Below are 14,650 nucleotides of genomic sequence, written 5' to 3'. Positions count from 1 at the left end.
CCTGGGCACATGTTCAAACCCCACTATTTGTTTAGCAATACAGAAATTCTTTTTTTTTTTTTTTCCGGTACCAGTGATTGAACCCAGGGGTACTTAACAACTGAGCCACATCCCCCAACCCTTTTTTTCTTTTTTAATTTTGAGACAGAGTCTCACTAAGTTACTTAAGGCCTCCCGAAGTTTCTGAGGCTGGCTTGAACTTATGTTCCTCTTGTCCCAGCCTCCCAAGCTGCTGGGATGATAGGTGTGTGCCACCATGCCCAGCCCCATACAGGAATTATTTTAAAATGTTATAGCTCTAAAAGATGCTTCACATTAGCTTCCTTCCCTGGCCAACTCCTGCCCACCTGTCTTTGGAAAGTTTCCCCTTAGTGACCCAGATGGGCTAACGTGCCCCTGTTCGTGGGTTCCCAGAACCATTTTATTTTGAGACAGGGTCTTTCTCTGAGTTGTCCAGGCTGGCTTGGGACTTTGACATCCTCTTCTATCAGCCTCCTAAATTCCATCAGGATATCCATTGCTGTGTCACCCCATCTACTCAGCCTCCAGGAGATGGAATTTGGGACGCATTGTGTATATCTGATGTAACAAGTCATGGCAAAAACAGCTCAACTTTGGGGCTGGGGATGTGGCTCAAGCGGTAGCGCACTCGCCTGTCATGCGTGCGGCCCGGGTTCGATCCTCAGCACCACATACAAACAAAGATGTTGTGTCCACCGAGAACTAAAAAAATAAATAAATATTTTTAAAAAAAAAGTATTAGAAAAAAAAAAAAAAACAGCTCAACTTTGTGTACATGAATAAGGTGGATTAGTCACCTTCACATGACCACAAAGAAATACCTAAGGTGACTAACTTGTAGAGAGAAGAGTGTTATTTAGCTCACAGTTTTGGAGATTCAAAGCTAGGGATGACTCAGTGGTAGAGCGCGTATGTAGCATGCTTGAAGTCCAGGTCCAATCATCAGCACTGCCAAAAAAGGAAAAGAAAACAAAGGTCAAGATTGGGTGGCTGACGGTAATGGAAGGAGACCCTCAGGGTTATACAGTGGAGGGGGTAGAGAGAGAGGAGGGGAGGGGAGGGGAGAGGTGGGGAGGGGGGAGGGTGGATGATGGGAAAGGCAGCGGAGCACAACAGACACTAGTATGGCAATTTGTAAATCAATGGATGTGTAACTGATGTGAATCTGCAATCTGTGTATGGGGTGAAGGTGGGAGTTCATAACCCACTTGAATCAAAGTGTGGAATATGATATGTCAAGAAATTTGTAATGTTTTGAACAACCAACAATAAAAAATTAAAAAAAAAAAAAAAAAGATTGGGTGGCTGAGGGTAGGGAGGATCCTTGGTTTGGCCTCCAATGAGGGTAATACCTCAAGGTGGGAGCACATGTAGGATCAGTCACATCTCAAGCCAGGAAGCAGAGAGATTAGGTGAGAGTCCCACAGTCCCTTTAAGAGGCATGTCCCCATGGCCTAAGGACCCTTCCCTTGGGTCTTCCTCCTTTTTTTTTTTTTTTTGGTACTGGGAATTGAACCCAGGGACACTTTGTCACTAGCTATGTCCCCAGACCTTTTTATTTTACTTTTATTTTGACACTAAGCTGCAAGGATGTCACTAAATTGTTAAGCCTGGCCTTGAACTTTCAATCCTTTGGCCTCTGCCTGCTGAGTTGGTGGGCTTGCAGGTGTGAACCACGTGTCCAGCTAGGCTCTTCCTCTTCAAGATCCACAGCACCTCCCAGTACCCCACCCTGGGGACCACACATTCACATACAGACTTTTGGAGGAATACTCGTATAATACAGTCTTCCCCAAGTGAAGTTCATGTGCCATTTTTTTCAGTAAATGAGCCCAAGTGGATGAACTAGCCAGTCAAGCACTCAGTTGCAAGGATGTAAAATTTGATTAAGAAAAATGGTTTTTTAGCCAGGCCTGGTAGTGCACACCTGTAAGCTCAGCAATTTAGGAGGCTGATAGAAGAGGATGGCAAAGTCCCAAGCTAACCTGGACAACTTGGGGAAAGATCCTGTCTCAAAATTAAAAAAAGAACAAGAGCTGGGGATGTAGCTCAGTGGTAGAGTGCCCCTGGATTTAATTCTTAGTACCAAAAAAAATTTTTTTTTTTTAAATACTGGATGTAATGGCACATGCCTATAATCCCAGGGATTTGGAAAGGTGAGGCAGGATGATCACAAATTCAAAGCCAACCTCAGCAATTTCCCTAAGCAATAATAATAATTAATAATAGTGCAAGCAAGGCACAAATCATGTCAGTGACACAAAATGGCCATGATTTTTATAAGCACTGCTCTAAGATAGCAAGTACCATTAGTGTGGTAAGCAAAGTCAGAACCGGATGCCTGGAGACTGACAGATAAGAGCCAAATGTTTTCAGGTCTTGAGAACTTTTCTGTGAAATGTTCCAGAAGATGGGTTGTGTGATTATTCTAACTTTTGTATTTTGATTGGTTGATTTTGGTACTAGAGATTGAGCCCAGGGGTGCTCTACCACTGAGCTACATCTCCAGTTCTTTTTTTCTTTTTTCTTTTTTGAAACAGGATCTTGGTAAATTGCTAATGCTGACCTCAAACTTGACATCCTCCTGCCTCAGCCTCCAAGTCACTAGGATTTATAGGCATGCACCACTGCCCCCCACTTATAATTATTCTTAAATAGAAAGACACTAAGTCAAGAAATCAAATATATGGCATGAGGGATATAGCTCAGTGGTAGAATGCCTGTTTAGCCAAGACCCTGGGTTCCATCCATAGTATTGGGGAAAAAAAAAAAAAAAGAAATCAAATATGTGCCTCACTTGTATACTCTGGGGAGTATCTTGGTGGCAGTCTTTGTGGTATCTGAGTACTGGTCAGCATATTTTTAGTCTCTGTGGCAAAATACCGAAGGTGATCAATTGAAAAGAAGCAGTTTCAGTCCACAGTTGCTTGGCCCTATCACATCAGGCCTGTGGTGAGCCCAGCACCATTCTGGGAGCACACGGTAGAAGAGGCCACCCACCCCATGGTGGCTGGAAGCAAAGAAAGAGAAGATCAGGGTTCCAACATCCCCTTGGAGAGCACCCTCAGGGACCTGACCTCTTCCTCTAGCCCCCTCCCACATGTTCCATCGCCTCCCTGTGGCACTGTGGGCTGGCCACCAATCCTTTAACACCACCCTTCAAGGCACATCTCTGATCCCAAACAAAACTTAGTGCTTCTCCTAGAGCATCCCATGGACTTCCCGTGTGTTTGTTTTATCTTCCAGTGGACCCAAGCGCTACGACTGGACTGGGAAAAGCTGGGTGTACTCCCACGATGGTGTGTCCCTCCACGAGCTGCTGGCCACAGAGCTGACTAAAGCCTTAAAAACTGAACTGGACTTGTCTTCCTTGGTCTATTCTGGAAAAGGCACTTGAATGGCTGCCCTCTCATAAAGACATTAACAGCTGTCAGGCCAAGACCCCAGCTTCCTTCTGCAGCTGAGTGCGGGTTGTCTTTGTTTTTTGTTTTGTTTTCCATTCCTACTTTTGAAGACAACTCTGAAAAGAAGGTGTCACCTCCCACCCTGCCTGCAGGATCTGATTTAATTTCTATAGTTTATTTGGATTGATTGTCTGATTTCCTGCTTCACATGATACCCCTTATCTCTTTTAATGTCTTATACCCATACCTTAATATAATAATGACTTTACAAAAAGAAAAATAATAAGAAGGAAAAATTCCCTGGGGAAATGACTGGTCCTCATTTTCATTCTTTGAAGGATTTACAGCAAAAGCTACATGAAGAGCAGCTGGCTCATCACGCCATTTCATCCAAAATCGAGGCTCATTAAAAAGTAGTTTATAAATGTCCCCAGGCCTAGGTGTACACACTTCTGAGCCCTTTAGCAGGCAAAAGAAAGTGTCCAGAAACAAACTGGAGGGGAAAAAATCTGACCCAAAGCTATGTTCATGTTCTATTATTTTTTTACCTCGGAAAGGTTTAGGGCTAGGGGTGTAGCTCCCTGACAGAACACTTGCACATCATGCCCAAGGCCCTGGGTTCAATCCCGAGCACTATTTTTTTTTTTTTTTTAGCGTATTAGTGAGAATTCTATGTAAATGTGTAGTGAAGGCTTTTGCAATGAGTGAACCAGATACACCTTCTATTACAGGAAAAAAACGGAACAATAGAACAATATAAACAAATGCTAAGTGGTTATTTATTTCCTTTCTTCAGAAAGAAAAATTTTTTTAGTCTGGAAATTTTTGAAAGCAGTAGGTCAATGCTAGAGAGACAATAAATAAAACCGTGCATGCATGTGTATGTTTATGTTTATCATCTTTTATTTATTTATGTATTTTGTACAGAGATTGAACCCAGAGGGGCTGTACCACTGAGCTACATCCCCAGAACTTTCTATTTTTCAATTTTTAAGACAGCCTGAACTTGTGACCCTCTTGTGACCCTCCTGTGATCCTCCTGCCTTACCCTTCTAAACTAAGCAGAGGGAATTACAGGAGCACACCCCACCACACCCAGCTCTATTGTCTCACTTCTAATGAAAGTTTCCTTTACCTCACAGGCTTAGAATTCAGTGACTAGTGCACTTCTCCATCTGGGATGCAGCATGAACTTAGGTGTGCAATGAGACTGCTGTGATGTGGAAGTGGAAGGTAGGGAACCTGCTATTATGGGCTGGTAGGGGCAGGCCAGCCCATCAGGCCTGTTTACTCTTACTTTACATACAGTGCTAACTGGTGCAGTGCCAGATCCCCATTTAAGGAAGAAAAAGGACTTGAAGCATATGAACTGCAGATGAAGGAAGAATCAAAGTTATATTCTGAGATACCAAGTGGAAAAGAGCAGTGTGAGTCAAGAGCCCCTGCACCACAGACCTGAGAGCATCACCTCACTAATGGTATTGTCTAGTCGCCACGATGAGGAGGAGTTTCAACAGAGGGCTGCTCAATGTTCAGTATAATGTATTGAAGGAGGCAGGAAATGCAAAATATGATTTTAGAATGCTTTTTTTTGTTGTTGTTGTTGTTGTTTTGGTACTGGGGATTGAACCCAGATGTTTAACTATTGAGCCACATCCCCAGCCTTTTTTATTTTTTATGTAGAGACAGGATATCACTAAGTTGCTGAGGCTGTCTTGGAACTTGGGATCCTCCTGCCTTGGCCTCCTGTGCTGCTGGGATTACAGGCATGTGTCACCACACCCAGCCAAGCCTTTTTTAATGAGAAGTTTTTTACATCTAATTTAAACTGCTACTTACTTGCTTTTATTTATTTATTTAATATTATTATTTCTCTGTGTGTGGTACTGGAGATTGAATCCAGATGTGCTCTAACACTGAGCAACGTGTACCCCAGCTCTTTTTACTTTTTTATTTATTTTTGGGGGATGTGTACTGGGGACTGAACTCAGGGGCACTCGACCACTGAGCCACATCCCCAGCCCTATTTTGTATTTTATTTAGAGACAGGGTCTCACCGATTTGCTTAGCACCTCCTATTACTGAGGCTGGTTTTGAACTGGCTATGCTCCTGCCTCAGCCTCCCGAGCTCTGGTATTACAGGCGTGTGCCACCACGCCCGGCTTTTTATTTTTTATTTTATGACAGGTTCTCACTAAGTTGCCCAGATGAGCCTGGAATGTGTGATCCTCCTGCATCAGTCTTCCTCCCAAGTAGCTGGGATTACAGGTTTGTGCCACCATCCCTAGCTTTTAGTTGCTTATCACTAACTTCAGTGTTCTTATCTGTAAAATGGGGATATGCAGCATGCTGCGGCGTGTGGGCCCACAGGTAAAGCACAATCCCAACATGAGGGTCCTCAATACATTACAGCTTCTGTTCTCATGTGCACAGCATAAGCATAATTTCATATTCAAATTGGGGGCTCCCCTCCATTGAGTAGACAAAGTCTACTCAACCTTGTCCTTGGTCAGAATTCTTATTTTGCTTACCATGTGATAGATTTTGATTCCCTAAATAATTTCTCTTCTGTCCCACTATGCTTTTATTCTATTCCATCTTCTGTATCTGCTCTAGAAATATTTTAGCCAACTTTAAGTTCAATAGTTTGCATTAAGAAAAAGTTTTAAACATGTTTTCTTCAGCTATACCTGCCCCAAATTCAGATAAACTCTATGCAATCCCAAAAGACCCAGGTTCATAATGATGAGGTTTGTATGAATTGACTATTTAAGTTTGCCAAGGAAAACTAGCTTCCTTCTTCCAAGGTTCACATAAAGATTAAAGCAATGTTGGTTCGTGTGCAGTCGAGTTCTTGGCACAGATTTATCTTTTGCAAACTGACAGCAGAAAGGGGAAGGAGGATAAAGTTATGAAACTCCATGTAAACTTATCCCGCTTTTCTAAACACCTTCATAACTGTCTTTCTTTGTATAAAGAAATGCCTTCAGATCCTCGACATGATTTAAAGAGCCATGATACTTGTAGTCCATCCTAAGGTTCCAGTGAACAGTCCCTCTGGGGTGTGTAAAACAGCTCACTTAAACCCTGTGTCTGCTGGAGACAGAATCCAAGCTCAAATATTCTGTCTGCCCTGACTGAATTGTTTAAGAAACAGAACGCACCCAAAGAGATTTATTGGACTGTTTATTAACTGAAGATTTATTTAGACTGTTGGAAAACACCTGCAACCAGCAGCAAAATCGACTCCCAGAGAAGTGTGAAGAGCAGTCAGACTCTGTGAGGGTAACACTCTACATCCAAGGGTTACGCTGGTACAGGATGGACCTCTTCTGCCACCGTGTTTCTGTGATCTGTGGGGACACTGAATAATGCCACTTTTTTTTTTTTTTTTTTTGGTACTGGGGATTGAACCAGAGGTGCTTTACCACTGAGCTACATTTCTAACTTTTTTTTTTTTTAATTTTTAGTTATATATGATAGTATAATGTATTTTGGCAGAATATACATACATGAAGTATAACTTATTCAATTTAGGTCCCCACTTTTGTTGTTGTACATGATGTGGAGTTTCCCTGGTCATGTATTCAAATACAAGGCTAGCAAAGTTATGACCAATTAACTCTACTGTCCTTCCTATTCTCCTCCCTGCTCCCTTCCCTTCATTTGTTTCCCTATGTCTAATCCAATGAACTTCTATTCTTCCCCTCCCCACCCTCCCTTGTTCTGAGTTAGCATCCACAAATCAGAGAGAACATTTGGCCTTTGGTATTGGGGGATTGGCTTATTTCACTTAGCATGATATTCTCTCTTTTTTTTTTTTTTTTTTTTTTTTTTTGGAACTGGGGGTCAAATCCCCGGCTCTGCGAATGCAAGGCAGATGTTTTGCCACTGAGCTACATCCCAGCCCTAGCATGATATTCTCTAGTTCCATCCATTTACTGGCAAATGCCATAATTTCATTCTTCTTTATGGCTGAGTCCATTATGTGTATATACCACATTTTCTTTATCCATTCATTTGTTAAAGGATGCCTTGGTTTTTTCCATAGCTTGGCTACTGTAAATTGAGCTGCTATAAACATTGATGTGGCTATATCACTGTAGTATGCTATGTTTAAGTCCTTTGGGTATAGAGAGGAATGGGATAACTGGGTCAAATAGTGGTTCCATTTCAGGTTTTCTAAGGAATTGCCATACTGCTTTCCATAGTGATTACACCAATTTGCTGTCCCACCAACAATGTATGAGAGTGTCTTTCTCCCCACATCCTCCCCAATATTGATTGTTACTTGTATTCTTTATAGCTGCCTGTAATGGTTTGGATGTGTTAGACAATGCAAGAAGGTTCAGAGGAGAAATGATTGGGTTATGAGAGTCTTAATCCCATCAGTGAATTAATCCCCTGATTGGGATTAACTGAGAGGTAACTGAAGTGGTAAGGTATAGCCAGAGGAGGGGGGCATTGGGTGTGGCTTTGGGGCATGTATTTGTATCTGGCAAATGGAGTCTCTCTGCTTCCTGAGGGCAATGTGAACTGTTTCTGCCACACTCCTCCACCACAATGTCCTGCCTCACTGAGGTGGAGCTGGCCTTCTATGGACTAAGACCTCTGATAACACGAGTCCTCAAATAAACTTTTCCTCCTCTACAATTGTTTGGTCAGAACTTTTAGTCATAGCAGCAAAAAAGCTGACTAAAACACTGCCATTCTGACCCGAGTACCCAACCCTTTTTATTTTTTATTTTGAGACAGAGTCTCACTAAGTTGCTAAGACCCACACTAAGTTACTGAGGCTAGTCTCAAACTTGCGATCCTCCTGCCTCAGCCTCCCTAGTTACAGGATTACAGGGGTGTGCCATTGTGCCCAGCATCACATTTTTTTTTTCTTTCAAAAGATTTATTTGTGGGCTGGGGTTATGGCTCAGTGGTAGAGTGCTCACCTAGCACGTGTGAGGCCCTGGGTTCGATCCTCAGCATCACACAAAAATAAATAAAATAAATGTATAAAAAACAAAGATTTATTTTCTACAGAATTGTGTAAGTTCACTAATGAGCTGAACTCAGGACTTCTATATTTAAAAAGATTTCGCTCACTGCTTGATTACTGCAAGAGCTGAAATATTTAAAAAGCAGGGTTTTTGTTGTTTTGTTCTTACCAGCTTTGGCATGTCTAGAAAATTTTAGAAAAAAGTTAGACTCTATAGAATTAGATGTCTAAAAATAAGGGGAAAGAGCGGGGTGCAGTGGTGCATGCCAGTAATCCTGGCAGCTCAGGAGGCTAAGGAAGGAGGATCCCGGGTTCTAAGCCAGACTCAGCAAAGGTGAGGTGCTAAACCATTCAGTGAGACCTTGTCTCTAAATAAAATACAAAATAGGACTAGGGATGTGGCTCTGTGTTCAAGTGCCCTTGAATTCAACCCCCAGTACCCCCCCGAAAAAAGAAACATTTCAAATTCCCCATTTGTGCAGGTCCCGAGCTGAGATCACATTTATCTGCATGCACAGTGTTCTAAGTCAGAAATGCAGTGGTTTATAACAAAGAGCCTGAACTTGAACTTGATTGGTAAATATTTTCAGGCACTGTATGAAAGACAGGATGTGTGCCATTCACTTGGCTAATTTTGGCCTTTGTCCTACTTGGCTTGAGAATTTTTCTTGTTTCTTTTCTTTCTTTCTTTTTTCTTTTCTTCCTTTCTTTCTTTCTTCCTTTCTTCCTTTCTTCCTTTCTTCCTTTCTTCCTTTCTTTCTTTCTTTCTTTTGTACCAAAGATCGAACCCAGGACCTCTTAATGACTAAGCCACATCCCCAGCCCTTTAATATTTTATATTTTATTTAGAGACAGGATCTCACTAAGTTGCTAAAGCTGGCTTTGAACTCAGGATCCTCCTGCCTCAGCCTCCTGGGATTAAAGCTGTGCCCCACCACACTCTGCTTGGCTTGTGAAATTTTTATAAATATCTCTTAAACCCAAACCTCCAGGTTTTCAAAAACCAATCTTCTCATTCTGGTTCACAATAATTTTAAAAACAAAAACTTTCACTGCAAGATCACACACTTATGTATTTGCTGCCTGTGGACAGATACAGAGAAACCAAGTACCAATATGTATCAACAGTTCATCACTGCAGCGGCGCAGTTCGGGGTGGCTGTCCCTCCCCGGCTCTGCACTTGCTATGCCCCAGGGATGTCCATACAGGCAACATCACCCTAAAGACGATGTGAACCCCAATAGCCACGGGTGGGGGTAACATCCGCTCACCAGCCTCTAGCTCTAGGACCAGCTTTGTTTTTCATCCAAGCAATGTGCTGATCACGTTTCACCCTCCTAAGCACAGAGACCACTTAATAGCTGCAAACTGGTTCACAGAGGATCTCTCAGGGCCTCTGGTGTCTCTCTTCAGCTCTTTTGGGTAGGTGAAAAGCACTTTGGGGAGGGGGGACATCTGAGACGCTGAAACCAGATCCAGTGACAGAACTTCCGTTGACCCATCCAGCTGAGAGGGAACATGAAGAGGCAGGCTTCTCTCTAGTGGCACTGGCACTGCCCTCAGGGACTTTGGCACCTTCCCCTCTGGCCCTGTCCTCAGGCCAGCCAGAGCTGCATGATTACAACTCTGCACAGGATGGTGTGCTCCGAAGTGCCCCATCGTTACCTCAAAGTTTTGAGCTTCCATTTCTGCCATCTTAAGTGTGTGTGTGTGTGTGTGTGTATCCCCCATACTTTTTCTACCCCTATCTGTAATGTTAGTTGAGGTTTTTTCCCAAAAGGAAGTGACTTAAATAAACCCAAAGAAATAAAAAGTAAAATCTCCAAGTTTCAAAAGTAATAGAAAAAGTAATAGGTAAGTTTAGAATCAGGATTGCTAGGTAAGTATGCCCAAGCCATGCACTGCACAACTCAAAGTGCAACTATCCAGAGGACTGACAATAGCTATAATGTGATGTGAATGATGCCACCAACATCTATGCAAACTGTCCAGCATGCACATGAATTCATGTATGAATGACAGCATATGTGCCATTCTTGGTACTTCATCAGCAATCTCCTCAAGTATTTCACCAAACAGCCCTCAAATTAACCATTGGCAATAGAGGGCCTCATCATTTCTCACCTATATTACTGCAAAAGCTTACTTTTTTTTTTTTTTTTGTGTGTGTGTGTGTGGCACTGGGGATTGAACACAGGGACTTGTGCATATGAGGCAAGCACTCTAACAACTGAGCTATATCCCCAGCCCTTAAGATAGGGTCCTGCTAAGTTGCTGAGCCTGGCCTCAAACTTGGAATCCTCCTGCTTCAGCCTCCTAAATAGCTAGGAGTATCCCCACCACGCCCAGCTGCAGAAGCTTTCTTGCCTCCATCTTCCCTTTCCCTCAGCCCATCATCCAGAGCAGATTTTCAAAAGGGCAAATATTTTCTCTTGTCTAAAATCTTAGAGGGACCAGGTCAGACAGGACCAAGTCCAAGCAAGAAGAGTGAGCTCTTCTGACCTGAGTCTGCCCAGACACTGCAGTACAATTACACTCTTCTCCCCGCTCATATTCTGCATTTTGGCTCCAACAGTCCCACATCCCCCAGATCCCTAAATTGCTGGGCTATTTCATGTGGCTTTGAGACTTGGCCAGTGTTGTTTCCATGTTTTGTTCCTTATGCCCCACTTTTCTGCTAGTATCATGTTTAGTTTACTCTGAAAAACATTCTCAAGAGAGCCTTGCTGGCCCCTGCTCCACTTGTTATGGGGTGGACCAATCCTGCCCTGGGTAAAAGGCTAGGCTATAATGCTCGCTGCCCCAGAAATATGTGGAATCAAATTGGTAGGAAAATAGGTTTTATTCAAAGACAGCTTTGAAGGAAGTTAGAAAAAACTTTAGAGTTTCAGAAGTTCCATTTTCACTTAACCTAATTTTTTTTTTTTTCTGAACACTTTACCCTTTGAACTACATCTTCTTGGGATTTGGGTTTTGCAGGATTGTTGAAATTCTGCTTTAAAGAGTAAGTGTAAGGGGCTGGGGTTGTGGTTCAGTGATGGAGTAGTTACCTAGCATGCAAGAGGCTCTGGGTTCAATCCTTAGCACCACATAAAAATAAATATAGGCATTGTGTTCATCTACAAATAAAAGTATTTTTTTAAAAAAGAGTGTTAGAAGGCTGGGGATGTGGCTCAAGCAGTAGCACACTCGCCTGGCATGCGTGCAGCCCGGGTTCGATCCTCAGCACCACATACAAAAAAACAAAGATGTTGTGTCCGCCGATAACTAAAAAATAAATATTAAAATTCTCTCTCTGTCTCTCTCTCTCTCCCTCTCTCACTCTCTCTTAAAAAAAAAAAAGTGTTAGAACTCCTTCTGTAAGGGTAAAAGAAATTGAAGTTAAAGCGTAAAAGTTGAAGGGTAAAAGACCGGGTGTTGTAAAGTTTCTAAGCTACAAGGTCTGAGTTAAAATGTAAAGAATTAGGTATTGTTAGGTTTCTATGTAACCTGCAAAACCTGAAATCCCTGTAGCTTTTAGGACAATACTGGAATTGCCCAGTAAATATTCCCACTGACTCCCTGGTTGTCCAATAACTAGGGACTCTGTGTAACTGGTCACGTAGTCCTCTAGGCCCTAAAACCAATCAGTTTGAATGTGTACCCCGTTTAGAAATGACCTATCACTCCAGCCTGACCTGTTCCCGCCAATGAATGAACTAATCATGTTTAGGGGTTGTTGTTTGATTTTCCCGCGGTGTATAATGATTTGTTAAAGGAGACTGTGATGTATGTAAAACCCCCGCCCTCCCAAAAAAAGTGTACTTAAGCAGTGCTCAGTCCCTGCTCGGGGCTCTGAGCTGTTTTCCCTTCTTGAGTGGGCACGGAGCCCCAGCATGCTGGTTCAATAAATCCCCTTCTGCCAATTGCATGAGTGGTCACTTGGTGGTCTCTTTCTCCGACGTTTCGCGGGACCCTTACACTTCGGTGGTTACAATGGAGCCAGCTCATACCAGCTACTGTGCATGTCTTCCCAGCTCTGCATTCAGGGACAGCACATTGGAAGCTTAAAGTCAGCCATCATGCCAGGTGTCACAGTGTACACCTGTAATCCCAGCTGCTTGGGAGGCTGAGGCAGGAAAATCACAAGTTAAAGCCAGCCTCAGCAACTTAGCAAGGCCCTAAGCATCTCAGCAAGTTCCTGTCGCTAAATAAAATATTTTATAAAAGGGCTGGGGATGTGGCTCAGTGCTTAAGCGCCACTGGGTTCAATCCCCAGTACAAAAAAACAATACACCACAGACATTAGCAAATGCTATAAATTAGGGTTTGATTTTGCTTATTCTGGAGACCTAGTTGTTAAATTTTCTCCAAAATAAAACCACATTTTAAACTATATTAAAAATGTTTCCATTTTCAAAATCTCTGAAGATGAAAAAAGCTTTCAGTGATGAGGCAAGCTAGGGTACTTGCCTAGCATGTGCAAAGCCATGGGTTCAATCCCCAGAACTTCAGAGAGAGAGAGAGAAGAGACAAGAAATATACAGACAGGTCTGGGGAGGGGGATACGCTTCCTTGACTTCTGTCAGCCTATGGGGAGACCAGCCCCTCAGCTTCCCTCTCAGCATGAGGAAGTTTCTCTCAATTTCAGGGGGTTTCACACGCAGTGTCTACCTGGACACCTGTGATTGTTCCATATTCTCAGCACCTGGCAGCTGGTCTTTCCATCACCCATTACAATGGAATTGACTAGTGAACCATTCATTCATTCCTTCTGCAGGGTATTTGCTCCATGAGGACAGGGCTGTGTCTCCCTTGTTTACTGCTGAAGCCTCAGAAGCTAGCACAGGTCTTTACATACAGTTAAGAACTCCCAAAACATCAAGTGAATGTGTTCTAATTATTATTATTATTATTATTTTTAACCAGTGTTATCCAAATAAACGTCAAATAGACCTAACTCCAAAGACGTTAGCAAGAGTGCTGGGAATGTAGCTCAGTGGCAGAATGCTTGCCTAGCATACACAGGACCGTCCCTGGGTTCAATCCCCAGCAACACAACAACAACAAAAAAAATATTAGCAAGAAATACACATTTTAGATGTGTGCAGTGGATTACACCTGTGATAATCCCAAGCCAGCTACTCCAGAGCAGAGGCAGGATGTGAGATGGGGATTTAAGATAGAGGGATATAGGGCTGGGGCTGTAGCTCAGTGGTAAAGTACTTGCCTAGCACATGTGAGGCCCTGGGTTTGATCCCCAGAAATACATATAAATAAATAAGTGGAATTAAAATGTTGTGAAAAAATCTTTTTTTAAATTTTTTATTCTAATTTGTTATATATGACTGTGGAATGTATTACAATTCATATTGCACATATATAGCACAATTTTTCATATCTCTGGTTGTATACAAAGTATATTCAGACCAATTCGTGTCTTCTACATGTACTTTGGATAATGATGTCCAGCTCATTCCAAAAAAAAAATGATAGCTGTACCCAGGAAACACCCAGGAGCCATTGAGATGCATAAAGCACTGTCATCATTTTTTTTTTTTTTCTTGGTACTGGGGATTGAACTCAGGGGCACTCACCTCCCAGGCCTATTTTTTGCTTTATTTAGAGACAGTGTCTCACTTAGTTGCTTAGTGCCTCTACTTTTGCTGCGGGCTTTTGAGTTCTTGATCCTCCTGCCTCAGCCTCCCAAGGCGCTGGGGTTACAGGCTTGCGCCACTGTGCCCAGCTCACAGTTGTAAATCTCGAGCAACATGCCCTTGACCCATTGTAAAGTGAGGGAAGTGTGCAAGCAAAGAGGAAACTAGAGCACAACTGTGTAGCTCCATGCTGCCTCAGCCTCTTGTCCAGCCCCCAGCACCTGCCCTATATAAACATTAACACCTCACAACAATGGGTTACTGTCTCTCCCTCTGGTGACACCTCCCTTGAATGTGAATTCCTTGTTTTGCCCTAAGGGTGTCTCTCTTTTGAGATTGCCCCCCAAGTTTGGTTGTTGTTGTTTGGTTGGTTGGTTGGTTTTTTTTTTTGGTACTGGGTATTGAACCCAGGGTATTGTGTGCTCTACCTCTGAGCCATATCCCCAGCCCTTTTTTATTTTATTTTTGAGACAGGATCTAAATTGCTGAGGCTGGCCTTGAATTTGGGATTCTCCCCTTTCAATCTCCCCAGGCACAACCTCCCCTGGCTCCCCCAGCACTAGAGTTCAAAGTGTCCTACCAAGCAGTGACGGTGATA

At 42.8% G+C, this 14,650-nt stretch overlaps 1 protein-coding gene across 1 annotated transcript in view; it reads left to right on the top strand.

The window, feature by feature from the left end:
• Fxn (frataxin) overlaps positions 1-12,326 on the top strand; it is a 34,691-nt gene extending 22,365 nt beyond the window's left edge. Inside the window, exon 5 of the mRNA XM_046459364.2 lies at positions 3,268-12,326. Coding sequence (XP_046315320.1) covers positions 3,268-3,418 — 151 coding nt within the window. The 3' untranslated portion in view covers positions 3,419-12,326. The remainder of the gene's footprint in view (positions 1-3,267) is intronic.
• The last annotated feature ends 2,324 nt before the right edge of the window (positions 12,327-14,650 follow it).

This window comes from Marmota monax, unplaced genomic scaffold (assembly GCF_021218885.2).
Source record: "Marmota monax isolate L192 unplaced genomic scaffold, Marmota_monax_Labrador192_F-V1.1 WCK01_AAM20220418_F8-fsc00059, whole genome shotgun sequence".
Classification (NCBI taxonomy): domain Eukaryota; kingdom Metazoa; phylum Chordata; class Mammalia; order Rodentia; family Sciuridae; genus Marmota; species Marmota monax.
This window is presented reverse-complemented; position numbering and strand designations above follow the sequence as displayed.